Here is a 14138-nt window from a genome sequence, read left to right on the forward strand (position 1 = left end):
CTTAAGATAAGTTTGGCAATGCCACTTACATCTTATTTGCTTAAGCTTGCATTACTAGTATTACCTTCAATCCATGGTTTCTTGGCAAGAAATCCTTGTCCATTTTCTGAGGATTAGTTTAGTTAATACTAGAAAAGAAAAGCTGTAGGTCATCTAGGCAGGGACACTTGAAACTGAACACAGCAGGGCGCCTAGGTGGCTCAGATGGTTAAGCGTCTGCCTTCAGCTCAGGTCATGATCCTGGAGTCCTGGGATCGGGTCCCGCATCGGGCTCCCTGCTCCTTGGGAGCCTGCTTCTCCCTCTGCCTCTCTCTCTCTCTCTCTCTGTCTCTCATGAATAAATAAATAAAATCTTAAAAAAAAAAAGAAACTGAACACAGCATGGACAGCCTTCTGTAAAGGGGGTTTTCCAGTCTTCCTTCAGCAATCCTGGAATACCATATGCGAATGACATTGCACGACATGACATAGGAATCAAGTCATGGTACCAGGGTCAGCCCATGTATCAAATATTTTTGTTTGAAAAAATAGAAGCATAGATTTTCATTATCTTATTCATCCATATCTAATCCATCAGCAAATACTATAAGTTGCACCTTCAAAATACATTCAGAATCTGATCACTTCTCCATCCAAACCACCATATTTGTTCCAAGCTGCCATCATGTGGGTTAGGATAATGACCTCCCAACTGGTCTCCTTGTGTCTATCCTTGGCCTCTGAACTGCAGGTAACATGATCCCATTAAAATATGTGCCAGTTGTTTGCTCAAATGGTTTTCTATCTTGCTCAGAGAGAAAGCCTAAAACCTTACTATGACACTCAAGGCCTTCAGTGATATGTCTCCCATTATTTTTCTGCTTCCATAAAGAGGAATGCATTGACCTTCTCATTTAGCCTGGAGAGCTCACAGAGGGTGGAAGATGCATTTACTATAAATAAAGACAGTCAAGAACGTTTCCCTGTGAGGTGGTCAACTGTTTCAAATTTTTTCCACAACCAGACAGATTTCCTTCTGAGAAATTCAACAGGAAGAGGAAGCCTGTCCTGATGCAGTCCTGCCAATGGGCACCAGGACCAGAAAACTTTTCTGTTGAATGGATGTTTATTTCCTTTATTTTCCACAAATGCATGGTTTTACTTAAATAAAGAGCACATTTTCATTGTTTAGTTTTGTAGATAAGTCTTTGAAAACGATGGATGTAATAAAGATTATTTGCAACACCCACATTTGATGCATCATCTTCACAACTACACAGTTTAACGTGAATTTAAATTCAGCTAATAATTTCAAAGTGACAGTTTTATCTACAAAGCCTCCATTTCTATTTCAACCAATATATTTAGTGGAAAAATTTAGAGCACTTGTTTAAACTGATCCAAATAACATTCAAAAAAAATAAAGGGAAATAACTTTCAAATGCATTTTAATAACAGAAACCACTGCTGTTTTTTCAAGCAATGAATCTTAGCTTCAAATGTGAATGTTAATTCTACAATTTCTTATTAAACAGACGAAGAGAGCAATGTAACTGTTATAAAAATCCAGCGCTCTCCCATAAAATACTGACACACAAATACTAAGACCGCAAATAAAATACATGCTGTGAAATGTAACAAGTGAAAACACTGAAAATAAAATAAGATACAAAATTATAAAGTTCAAACACACATTATACTTCAATTTTCACTTCACTTGATTTCCACTGCTTTATAGATGCATCTCATGTTCAAATAGTTCAAGAAACCTGGTGATTTTCTTTATTATAAGGGGGGAGATGGCAATGATTGAACACTCTGCATTTTCTTTGGTAATAGAAAGTATGATTTATGAGAGGAGAATAAAAATCTAAGAAAACCACTCGATACTTTATTCAATTTTTCAGATCATGCTGATTTAGAGCAAATTTCCTTCATGCTGCCAGTATGGAAAATGTAGTTTACTGGATTAGAACACAGCAATTAAGAGAATGTCTGGGTTTGCCTCCCTGTTTTTATTAATTTTGTGACTCTAGACAAGGTACATCAACTCTTTTAAGCCTCACTTTATCCATTTTTGAAAAATGGGATAATAATGGAAACAAGATCTCAAAGTAAAGATAATACACCACTAGTGGCATTGAAGATAGCTGGCACAGGGATAGACTTTTTAAAAAATATTATTTATTTTAATGTGTCTGAGAAAGATACATAATTAGTACGTCAAAAATGTACACAGGCAATTTCTCAGGATAAGCCTAGGTAGCACCATGGGAATCTCTTTTTCAGAGAGTAGTTCTTTTCGGTGCTTCTCTAAAACTTCATTTCCATGAACAGGGACATTTAAAAACTAAAATTGTTTACACAAATGACTCAAATGTTGGGAAGAGAGTCAGGGTTCATGTGAATTATGTGAGAATTAAAGGAAAAAGTGATATAACATTCATAAAGTACTTAGCATAGTGTTGGGGTGTATTAAGAGCACGATAATTGTTATTATTTTTCCTTATAATCTATTATTGCCATATTACTATAATGCTAATAAACCAAATGTACTCCATTCTGACATTAAAGAAGCTTATGAGTATCCAAGCATAATAAAGCCATCATCTGTTACTTTCCAAATGATTTACAAATAAGATGCATTAAGAAACTAAGAAACCAAGGGGCACCTGGGTGGCTCAGTGGGTTAAGCTTCTGACTTTTGATTTTGGGTCAGGTCAGGATCTCAGGGTCATGAGATCCAGCTCCTCATTGGGCTCCTGGCTCAGCAGGGAGTCTGCTTGAGATTCTCTCTCTCCCCCGTCCCTCCCCACTCCCCGCCCTGCCCTGTGCGGTAAGCACCCACGCATGTGCTCTCTCTCAAATGAATAAATAAATACAATCTTAAAAAAAAAAGACACTAGGAAATCAAGAAAGACTAAAGGAAATTTTGGGGGGAAAAGGTGGAGGGACAAAAGAGCAAGGACCTGAAAATAACATAAACCATTTATCATAAGAATATTTGGTAATAGGTTGCAGTGACACTGGATCTAAGTAAATCTGCCTAGGAATAATCAACCCTGGCGAAGAGTACCTATACCATCCCCTTAACCTTTGAATGAGGACATTTGAAATAAATAAAATGGCTTTTTACTTATTTATTTTTTTAAAATCCAGTAAGTAATGCAGTCCATACCACTTAATAAAGGTCCGAAACTTTTCCTGTAATTTTACTAAGTTTCTCTGAATAGTTTAAAAAATAATTTGTTTGTTTGGCTTTTTTGCTTTTTTTCCAAAAAGAGGGAAAGGAAGGCAATGTTAATTTCCAACATAATATTGCTCAGCAATTTTCCTTTCAATGCATGTTATGTGTTTCCATGTAATTGCAATTGCAGTTAGTGTTTTCCTACAGGCAGTATTTCCCACGAACATATGTGCTCAGTATTTTGTGAATGTTTCATTTCATTTAAATAAAATAGTCTAAATTTTATCCACCAAAATATAAAGTAACCTTAATATTTTTGTATTCTAACTGTTATCACAAATTAACCTTATTTTTTTTTAACACTGGCAAAGGGTCATTCAGTAATGACCCAAAGATAGTTAATATCTAACTTAAAATCCAGCTGTCTTAATCCTAGTAAGACCAAATTCCACAGTATATTTCTTATACCCGAGAATTAGCTGGGAACCAGAACAGGGCTCAATCTGGTGAACTTCAAATAATGGGCAAGCCATGTGATAGCAAAACTTAACAAAAGTGTCACCTTGATAACCCACCATGAATTTCTCACCCAGAAAAGAAGGCTATGGGCCAAAGGCTAAGGTAGATGTTCAAGCTTCGGGATAAAGCATATAAATGCCACCTAATGACAGTTAACACATGATGAGTGACACTAGCTGTCTTTGGGGAGCTGGAAGAAATATATTAATGACACCTTGGGTGCCTCGCCGAATGAATCAAGAACCCACATGCACTCACTGAAAATTCATCTAAAAAGGAATTTTTCTCTTCTTGCTTGAAAGGTGTAATACAACTACAATTATGTGATATGATCAAAAAGGAGCTCCTTCAAGCAGGTGAATTTACCAGGTAATTAACGCTAATTTCTGGACAACAGACAAATAAATGACTTGAAATTGCCATTGAGCTTTATCAAGTTGCTTATTGAATTTACCATCCTCAGTGACTGTCTTGCCATTAGGAAATATTCTATCTATTTTGATCTTTGGCCTTCATTGAAGAAGCCTTTCCCTGCTACGTATCCTCTCTCACTACATAATGCTGTCCAATCAGTAATCTTGTAAAAATAATAAGAAATAAATATAACAGATCTTTAAGAATGACACCTGTTCTAGGATTTGACATTTTAAATATAGCAACATTTTTCTGAATCCCAAATAAATAAAAAGAAAATCTTTCTGAGAGCTAAAAGAAATACCTAATAATTTTTAGCAACCTGGAACATGTAAATTGATAACATGTTTCCCTGAGGAAAATATATATTTATTCATAAATTAACTTGTTCATCAAAAGCTTACTAGTGAGGTTGAAAACCAAATTTGTACTTACTTCTTTTTTACTTTTTATTTATTTTTTTAAGTCACAGCTAATGGGCTGAAAAATCAGATAACATTTTACAGCAGAAATTGAGATTCACTTACTAGCCATGAACCATAAACATTATCGTTATGAAGTTACAAAGATAAAATTTTATTTGTTATAAAATCAAGTGGTCCACCTATAAATCAGTTTAATTTTAGTTTCTACTACATTTCTTATTTTTAGGAAAGAAAAAAAAATCTAGCACATGGCTATCATCAAGGTATCAAATGGAAAGAAATTTAGGACCCATCATTATCAAGGTATTCTTAAAATATCTCATTAAGCTATTACTGTTAATCTTATTTTCATTTTTAATCACTTAATTTAAAAATATTTTTATAAATGATATAGATTTTTGTTCTGGAACATATTTATTGATTATGATAGAATTTAGAAGGTTTTTCAGAAACTTGAGAATTATAAGAAGAAACTGATAGCAGAATAGGTCAGAAACAGGGCACTTGGCTCAGTTTTTGCAGAAATGATATATTATGAACTCATATTCTGAACGTACTCTAAGTAGTAGAAAAAGTTCTGATGAAAGTGCATGCCAATAAATTTACACTTACTTTGCAGAGTCCAGGTGTCTGTAGTACACTGTAACTCTATCTCCTCCCCGTGGGTCCATTCCATCTTCTGCAGGATCTGCCTCATCTCACAGTGGATGTCCTCCGTCATGGACACTGTTTGACTGTTGACTGGTGTCTTACTCAACGTCTTCACGTGCTGTTGAACTTCCGCCAAGAGAACAGCTTGTATTGCTTCAGTTACCTATAAAAGTTTTTTTAAATCTTTTTTTTTTTTTAGGATTATTACAAATATTTGGGGTCTTTTTTTTTAAGATTTTATTCATTTATTTATTTGAGAGGGCGAGAATGAGAGAGAGAGAGAGCACATGAGAGGGGGAATGGTTAGAGGGAGAAGCAGACTCCCTGCTGAGCAGGGAGCCCCATGTGGGACTCGATCCCGGGACTCCAGGATCATGACCCGAGCCGAAGGCAGTCGCTTAACCGACTGAGCCACCCAGGCGCCCCAAATGTTTGGGGTCTTACATCAAGCTGAGAGCCTGGAATTTTGACTTAAATAGGTTTCACAATGTGAAAATTCCACTAGAATTAGCATCTGAAACATCTGAAATGCAGATACTGAGCACTGGAACCCAAACCATCATGTTGTTCTTTTGCTAACGCAAGAGATTCTAAAAGGAAGTTGAAAGGAGTTCTCAATTCTTTCACCTAAGATACTTTCATTTCCACCAGAGAATAAAGAAAATGAATTTGAAGATATCGTATTGCTCTTAAAGACAAGTTTAGCTCCTCAAATAATGTCTAGCTCTAAAGCACTATTTAGCTAAAAACACTTGATTTAAACTCAGGTTTAATACAGAAAGTTAAAGTCAAGATTTTAATAATAAATCTCACTAAATTGTGTGTATGTGTATATGGTTTTACACAGTTAAAAAATATTACAAAGCTTGCCTTCCAATTATTGTACATGTCCAGTCAAGGATCTGTGATTGGGAAGAGGGGGAGGGGAATGCTTGTCACAGACATCTAATTCAGTATCTTCATTTTTTAAATGAAGAACCTGGGACAGGACATCCCATAGATATGGTGGACAGGCCCTTGGACCCCTGATTCTATGTCCTTTGTAGTATATGTCCTCCCAAGGTTCTATATCCCCATCCCTTAGTAAAAGGCCAGTGACAACGTACCTTAGTGTCTTCCTAGAAAGATATAAGGCAAGACCCCATAGTTACGTAGAATTCAAAGAAAGCTAAGAGCCGAGTCAGTGAGAGAAGAGGAAAAACACCACTGATCTAGGTGAACTTGGGACACTCCTAGAGCCACACCCCAATGCCTACTCCTCTTCCCCTCAAAAGACTGTCCTATGTCAAGAGGACTCATGTTCCACCACTGCCACTGTCCCGTCTGCATTATCACCAGTCTACCCATAGGATGCCTTCAGCTAGGGCTTTGGGTGGGTCAACACCAACTGATCTAGAGATGCTGATGCCAAAAGCAGAAAAATATTCACCTAAATATTTATTCAGTTTCTTCTATGTGCCATGGTAGTGTGTGCAAACTTCAGGCTCCAGGGACACTCAGAGAGCTTAGCTTATGTTGAAGGCAGATGCTCACCGAACTGCCTGCCAGGGCAGAAGGAGGCAGGTGCTTGACTTTTAAATATAGGAAGCTACCCATGACCATCCCCCTGTTCTTGTCCACTCAAATGCTCACACTCAAATACTTGGTTAGGTTGTGACAAAAGGCTAATGAAGGATGTGATTTTACTATTGCCTACCAAGTCTACCAACACTGCAGTACTTCCTGTCACAATACAGGTAGGTACGTGATGCTTACTCATGCATATCGTATGATGAGACACCCAACATTGTAACAGCTATTGCAAACCATGGTTCTAACATATAGCTCTACATATGATGATACTGGTGAATCATGCCTATTAATAATATCTACCATGTGATGAGATATGTATTAACTATTAGATATATTTACTAACATATACCATTCTATATTGTAATAAGTGAACCATGCTTATTATGTATATCATATGATGGGACAAACTGTATTAATTATTCATGAACAATTTTCCATCACTGAATTTACTTTGTTTTAATTCTGTCACACATTTTATTTGACAGCACTGCTTCCAAGATGAGGACGATATGGTAGAAAGAGCTCTGAATCAGAAATGAGAAAACCCAAGTTTCTGATCCAACTGTACAGTTATCACAAAGGCAACTTTTGCAAAGTCATGTACTACTCTGGGACTTCATGTCCTCCCATAAAACAAAGTCCGTGATGCTGAGTGAGACTAGGATGAGAGCTTTCAATCACAGAAGCCTATATGGAACTTGCTGGTGTCCCTACCTATAAATCAGGAGGATACTGGAGGTTGTCTGCAGACCTGTAATACATCCAGACTGTGGTCTGTCCTTCAAAATGGGCAGTTTGGCCACATGTTCCCATGGGATCGTGTCTGCCTTCTCACACTGGGATTGTTACCACCTCTGAGGAGCATCTACAGTTGTAATTTAGATTACAATGTTCTATACCACTGGATAACAACTTGGGTCAATATTCTTTCCTAAAAATATATGGGGATGTATGCAATTTCATTGAACATTTCTAATTATTAGATTTATGTATCATGACCACATTTTTTAACTATTGAATTTTGGGGCTTTTTGACATTGTCACTATCAATGTACATTATAAGAGTAAATAATATGAGTATCATTGAAAAACAAGAGGAAGCAGAAATAACGGAATAAAACATATTAACCATAATGAATAGGATACTCAGTCACACAACTTAAAAGCGAATGCTGAATGGCATACACCCAATTAGAAACAAACTCAAACCCACACTTTGTGCTCAGTATGAAATCAATACTCAGCATGGCTCCAATCCACAGACAGATGGTACATCTTATAAGCATGTAATAATGTTATACCAGTATCTGTATACAGTGGGTACTAAATAAATGCTAATGGAATTGAAAGAGATTCTGTACTTAAAAATATAACATATAATGTGTAGAAAGTAGAATTTATTGATAATTTCTATCAATACTTAAATCTCTCTAGTATATAAATATAGCAGATAAATTTTGCAGCTAGTTAGTAGGGATAGAATTTTCCCCAACAAAATATAAAATTTTTAGACCATATATTGTATAACTTTTTGAATTTAATAATGAGCTAGAATTGAAAGCACTACAGCTGTAAAGCTGCCTTCCAAATGTATAGAAATAATTTTCTTTGAAAAGACAGATGTGCAAAGCATTACACTCTTATGAGGGAATGTGCAGAGATTTAAGTGAAGATTTACAAATCCATTGGCTGGAAAGAGACAGCCACAAATCTGGGCCATATACTTATTACTAGAAGTATTACTATGCCATAGGCAAGCTAAAAATTTTAATGGTTTTCTACTAAAACCTTGACATAGCAAAGTTCTGTAAAATAGCACAGAGCATTATGAAGACTCATGAGAGCCCCTGTGGCCTGCTTGTGGTTCCAATGTCCAGATTTTCCAGGACAAAAGCATTTTCTCAACACTGGGTTCACACTGACTTTTCATGTCTTTGCAGCATCTCCTGGAAAAGCAACACTTGTCCCTGGAGGCCTGGATGTCATGATTTCACCCACTGGTGTTAGATTATAAAATCCAGAGAACTTTAGTGAAGCTTTGGAAACATGCAACTTAGCAACCCCAAAACCTTACTTTGCTTTTCCAGCATTTATTTCTCTGTTGGTATTTCATGCCATTAGACACAGGACTCATATAACACATGCCAAACACACAAAACTCCAGACAAACTCATTCATCTGCAAAATTAACATATTCTTACCCCCCCTTCAATTTCTGAGGTAGGATTTTGCTGTTTGACAGAAGCATTCCATTACCAACTAAAATACGTTCAAAAGTAGATTCGACTTAACATGATTTGACTAACTGCTCAAATGAACAGCTTTATAAGGAATTTGAGGATTGGTTAATGAATACCTGCAAGAGCCTCTGTTGCTCCCAAAGGACCCAGGAATTATCATTCCCATTTTACACGTGAGGAAAATAATCAACAAGTCACACCTATCTTCCAGAGCTATTCATCAGGTTAGTGGCAGAGCTGAGAGAACTCTGAAGCTTAGACTTCCTATAAAGTGAGTAATCAATGCTCTGGTAACATTTGTCGCCCTGCCGGACTTTTACACAAGGTCATAGAATCATAGAACCTTAAAGGTCCATTAGTCCAGACATGTCCAAACCACATTAAAATTTATTTGAAGGCCAAATGAGCAATTACAAAAGATCTTTAGTTAGAGCAAAAACAGGATAAATTTTCTGTTGAATTCTTTTCCTTCAGGATTTTTACCCCTTGTTGAGGAATTCTTAGGCTACCGGGGGGAGGAAAATCTTACCTTTAATAGCGACTCTTACAGGATGATTGCTAACACACTGGTATGATTGCTAACACGCCGGTAAAGTCAACATATACTAATGTTTATCTGATTGTCAAAGAGGCTTTTTGCATGGCTATTCATTCATTCGTTAAATATTTATTGACAGGCTGTTGTGACTACTGCCTTTCTGGGCATTGTTGATTGAGAGGTGAGTGAGACGGACCAAGTCCCTGCTCTCAGGAAGCTTCTATGACAGCAAGAAGACAGAAGATAAGCAAGCAAAAAAGCAAATGGAAGCATTTCCATTAAAAGCAACTGCAACAAAGAAAATAAACTGTGTACTGCCATGGTGACTGGAGGTATAGGGTGGGGGAGGGTGTGGTGACAACATGAGGTAGGTAATCAGGGAAGACTTCGTAGAGGAGTTGGCTTTTGAGTAAATACCCAAATGATGAATGGAAAAATTAGAATTCCAGCCCAAGAGAACAGTGAGGTCCTGAGGTAGAAATAAGCGTTGTGTATTTTGGAAATAAAAAGGTCTGTGTGGCTAGTTAGAGCAGGGGGCAGAATGATGAATGAAGAGGTTAGGCTAGTGGCAAATCATGTAGAAACTTGCAGGCCATGGTAACAAGTTTCAATAGCCATTCCACCTGTGTTTATTTGGTTTTGTGCTGTCAACCCCACAATGTGTTCTGAGTTAACTTTCTTTGTTTTCCTCTAACTAAGAATAAGCATTTGTAATTGGAATTACTGCTATACTTGTCTTGCACATTTGACATTATTAAGCTCATGAAGAAGAATTAAGTCCCAATAAATATTCATCTAATCAATGCACAGATATTTACTGTACAATGTACAAAGCTACCCGGTAAGCTTTCAGGATCCACAAAAGCCTTAAAAGAGAGAGAAGGACTTAAATTGGGCCTTGAAGAAACCCGTTCTCTCAAACAGCTTACAGATGAGGTACTCTTAAGATAGAGAAATGATTCCTAAGTCCACATACCAAATTCCCAAGCCTAGGGACTTTTATGTCATGGCACATTTTGAAATCAAAGAATAGACAATTCTGCCACAAACCGAAACCTTAATAGGCAATAAGGTACCTGTAACAATAGGAACAACCCCTCCTCAGGCCTTCTATTCACCCCACCTAGCCTATGCATCCTTGCATATGTCATTTCCACTTCTCCCCTCATTACTGGTCTCTGCATTAGTCCTGGTAAATGAAATGACTGGGGAGGAAATATTAGCCACTTACGGGTACTCTCAGGTTAAGGGGAATATGCATGAGCCACTCACAGAATAGAAAGGAACAGCAGGGAACTCTTCCAGTAACTTCAAGAACATGCACTATGTCATACCTGCACAGAGTGGTCTCTCCAACAAGAAATGAGCTTCCAAAGTGAAACGTCAGCGTCGGGTATATGGGAGTCATTCTTACCTAGAAATACAGAGAACACATTTGTATATCGAGAGTATTAAAACATGGATGCAACCCAATGATCCCCAACCCCGGCTGCATGTTAGAGTCACCTGGGGAGCATTTTTTTCCACAAACACCAATGTCTGGGTTCAAGCTTTCAAAGATTCTGATTTAATAGGTCCCAGGGGGAGGGGAGGGGAGGCATTCATACTTTATAAAAGTACCTCAGATGACTTTCGTGTATAACCAGAGTCAAGAACCATTTATTAATTTATATGTATGTCTGACAATTATATGAATACATATTCACATCAAATCAAATTCATCTTTATACCCTAAACCCATCTTTGTAACTTTTACCAACAGACTGCAATGAATAATGTTCCCACTCAAAACAGACTGCCAAATTTTACAATTCCTTCCTCATGCAAATAGATCCTGACATACTACCTTGCCATGAATCAGCATCTATCATACAGAAATCATATAAAAGACTTCCTCTGATTTGTCCTTACCCGGCTATACTACTCTGATCAATAGATATAGCACTTATGTTTTAATTTGACTCATTTTGTTATGTATTGTTTCTTTTAAGTTTGCCCTTTTGAATGTCCTTTCTATCTATTTGCCTTAATGTTCAGTGTGAAATTTTTAAGAGTGAGCCAGGGCTTGGTTTATTTAAATTGATCCATAGAGTGTCCAGCAGCCCCCTACACAAAAAAGCACTTAATAAGTGCCTTTTCATTAATTGAAAATGTACATATTATCATCCAAATGAAAAATTGATCAATTAAGGCTTTCTGATGGCTAAAGTATATTATCTTGGTGCCAGATCGTGGGAGTGAGATAAGGAAAAATGATGATGGCTTGCATTGGAGAGAAAATTAATCATTATTTAAATTAATGTATTAATATGTGTTTGAAATTCTGGCATCAACTCTTTAAGTTAGTATCAATCCAGTATGCTTTTCATTGAATCACCATTTTATATATTAATAGGTATTGTCTATTTTATAAATATTTTGTTATATATATATTTTTATATATCACATTAGTGGTCAAGGGAAATGTGATAGAAAGTATTAAACATAATGGGAACTGAGAATATTAAAGGGATATATATGAAACTTCTGACTCATTATTAATATCGCTATTTTTCCCTGATGGAACATATGATGTGAATTTGAAATGACCAAGATCAGTGCATAAAACATTTAAATATGATAGAGCACTATGATTTTGAAGTCATATTTTCCATTTCTTCATGAGCGCAGCACGTAAGAGAAAATTTTCTTTTGATCTCTCTCCTGCCCCTGCTCTCTCATTCTGATGACCTTGTGACTTTACATCAAAGCTAAGTATTGGTCTCAACTTTAACTACTTACTGGCATCATGGGCTACTTCACGGTGCACTTTAATGTGATGTTAAAATTTTAATATGAAGTAGAAATGAGAGCCAACTTTTCTTGGCACTGTCAGTGAACTAAAGAATTAATTGCAACATCAGGGGGAAAGATAAAAAGAAAACAGCCCAGGCCGACCAATATCACTGAGTCACCATTTTTGCTGACAGAAGTGGGTATTGGTTCCTGTCAACCCTTTAGAATGAGCAGAGTATTCCTTTATTCAGGCTTTGACTTTACAGAATTAATAGCATAAAACGAACCCCTCCTTTCCTTTCACCTACCATCTTCCAATTACTAAAACACAAAACCATGTTTAGGATCTCTGTGAATCTTAAATGCTATAAATGCCACCTCTAAACATGGGAGGGACTATTCAGTAATAACACCAGTTGCTCCTGCTGCTTTGGTTGGGGTGGCCAGAGGAAAAGCCGGAGCCTCCGTGGCTCTGGTTAGCAACCCTCTCCATCTCTGCAGAAACCACTTATATTATGCTTTAAACACTAATCCTTTTCTTAATGTTATAAAAAATGAAAATAAGGATGAATGCCCTACTAAGGGCTACTATTTAAGGAGAAGGCAGGCAACCCAGACTGGGACCATTTAGAGGGGACACTAGTTGTAATCCTGAGAAGTGTGTTGATGTAATGCAAAGAGCAAGTGGTTTGGGACCAGACAGAGCTGGCCTGGAATCCTGGCCCCTCTGCTCAACAGCTCTTTGCCTCCGAGTGAGTCATCTAACTTCCCTGAGCCCCAATTTTCCCAAGGGTAAAACAAAGATAGTCCCTCCTACTGTGCAAGGTTGTTTCTATATTGAAAGAATATGTGTAAAGCCATTAGCATAATTCTTTGAATATACTAGACACTCAAAAATTGGAAGCTATTAATAAACTCTCACTTTAAAATATTCCAAATATTCTTTTCAGTAGCCTTGAGAAGGCCCCTATGTACCATTGTTCAGGGCATCTCAATGTATCGATGGTATACTGCAGAACTTCACCAAGTCTAGAGTCTTATTCCCATTTTACAAGTGTAGTAAATACAGCTTTTTGAAGGAGTAAAAGACATGCCCACAGCTGCACAGGTAGTTAAGTGGCAGAACTAGATCTTAAACCTCAGCCATCTATTTCCAAAGCCATCATTCTATTTACTATTCACGCGTGAATCCAAAGGTATTTGCTTAATTCCTTGAAGGCTTTGTTCTGGGAACTGGGGATGAAGCAGTAAATAAAACTGTCATAAAAAAATAACTGCCACGGAGCTTACATTTTAGTTGCAGGACGTAGATGGCAAATGAAAAAAAGAAAGATATATATTACATCAGAGAGTAAAAAGAATTATGGAAAACAGTAAAACAGGGAGTGGGATAGAGTGTGCTGGGGAGAAAGGAGGACACCTTCCTTGATAAAATGGCATCTGAGCAAGCACGAAGGATGTAAGGTGGAGGTGGGAGGCAGCAGGTTCAGTTCTGCGATCTGAGGAAAGAGCATTCCAGGCAGCAGAAGGCCCTAAGAACTGCCCGTCATGTTTGGGTCAGAGTAAAAGGTCCTGTGTAGCTGGACCACTCGAAGCAAGGGGTAAGTAAGTACAAGGAGATGAGGTCAGATGGGGGGGGCGGTATGCGTGTAATGACAGAAGCAGAACAGCCAGGTGATACTGGGCCTTGTACGCTCTCCTAAGGACTGTGGCTTTTATTCAGAGTGGAACAGGAGCTGCTGAAAGGTTTTAAGCAGCAGCATAATGTTCTGACTTCGTTTCCAATAGGTCATTCTGGCTGCTTAACTTCGAATAGAGTATGGGAAGGAGTGTTAGGA

General features: G+C 37.3%; 1 protein-coding gene across 4 annotated transcripts in view; it reads right to left on the reverse strand.

Moving 5' to 3' along the window:
- WDR72 (WD repeat domain 72) overlaps nucleotides 1–14138 on the reverse strand; it is a 219275-nt gene that overhangs the window by 73472 nt on the left and 131665 nt on the right. For all 4 annotated transcript variants that reach the window (XM_027572310.2, XM_027572311.2, XM_027572313.2 and 1 more), the window contains 2 exons: nucleotides 10860–10939; nucleotides 5137–5338 (listed from right to left, as the gene is read on the reverse strand). In XM_027572310.2, the coding sequence (XP_027428111.2) occupies nucleotides 5137–5338; nucleotides 10860–10939 (282 nt within the window). The remainder of the gene's footprint in view (nucleotides 1–5136; nucleotides 5339–10859; nucleotides 10940–14138) is intronic.

Source organism: Zalophus californianus, chromosome 6, assembly GCF_009762305.2.
Source record: "Zalophus californianus isolate mZalCal1 chromosome 6, mZalCal1.pri.v2, whole genome shotgun sequence".
Classification (NCBI taxonomy): Eukaryota; Metazoa; Chordata; class Mammalia; order Carnivora; family Otariidae; genus Zalophus; species Zalophus californianus.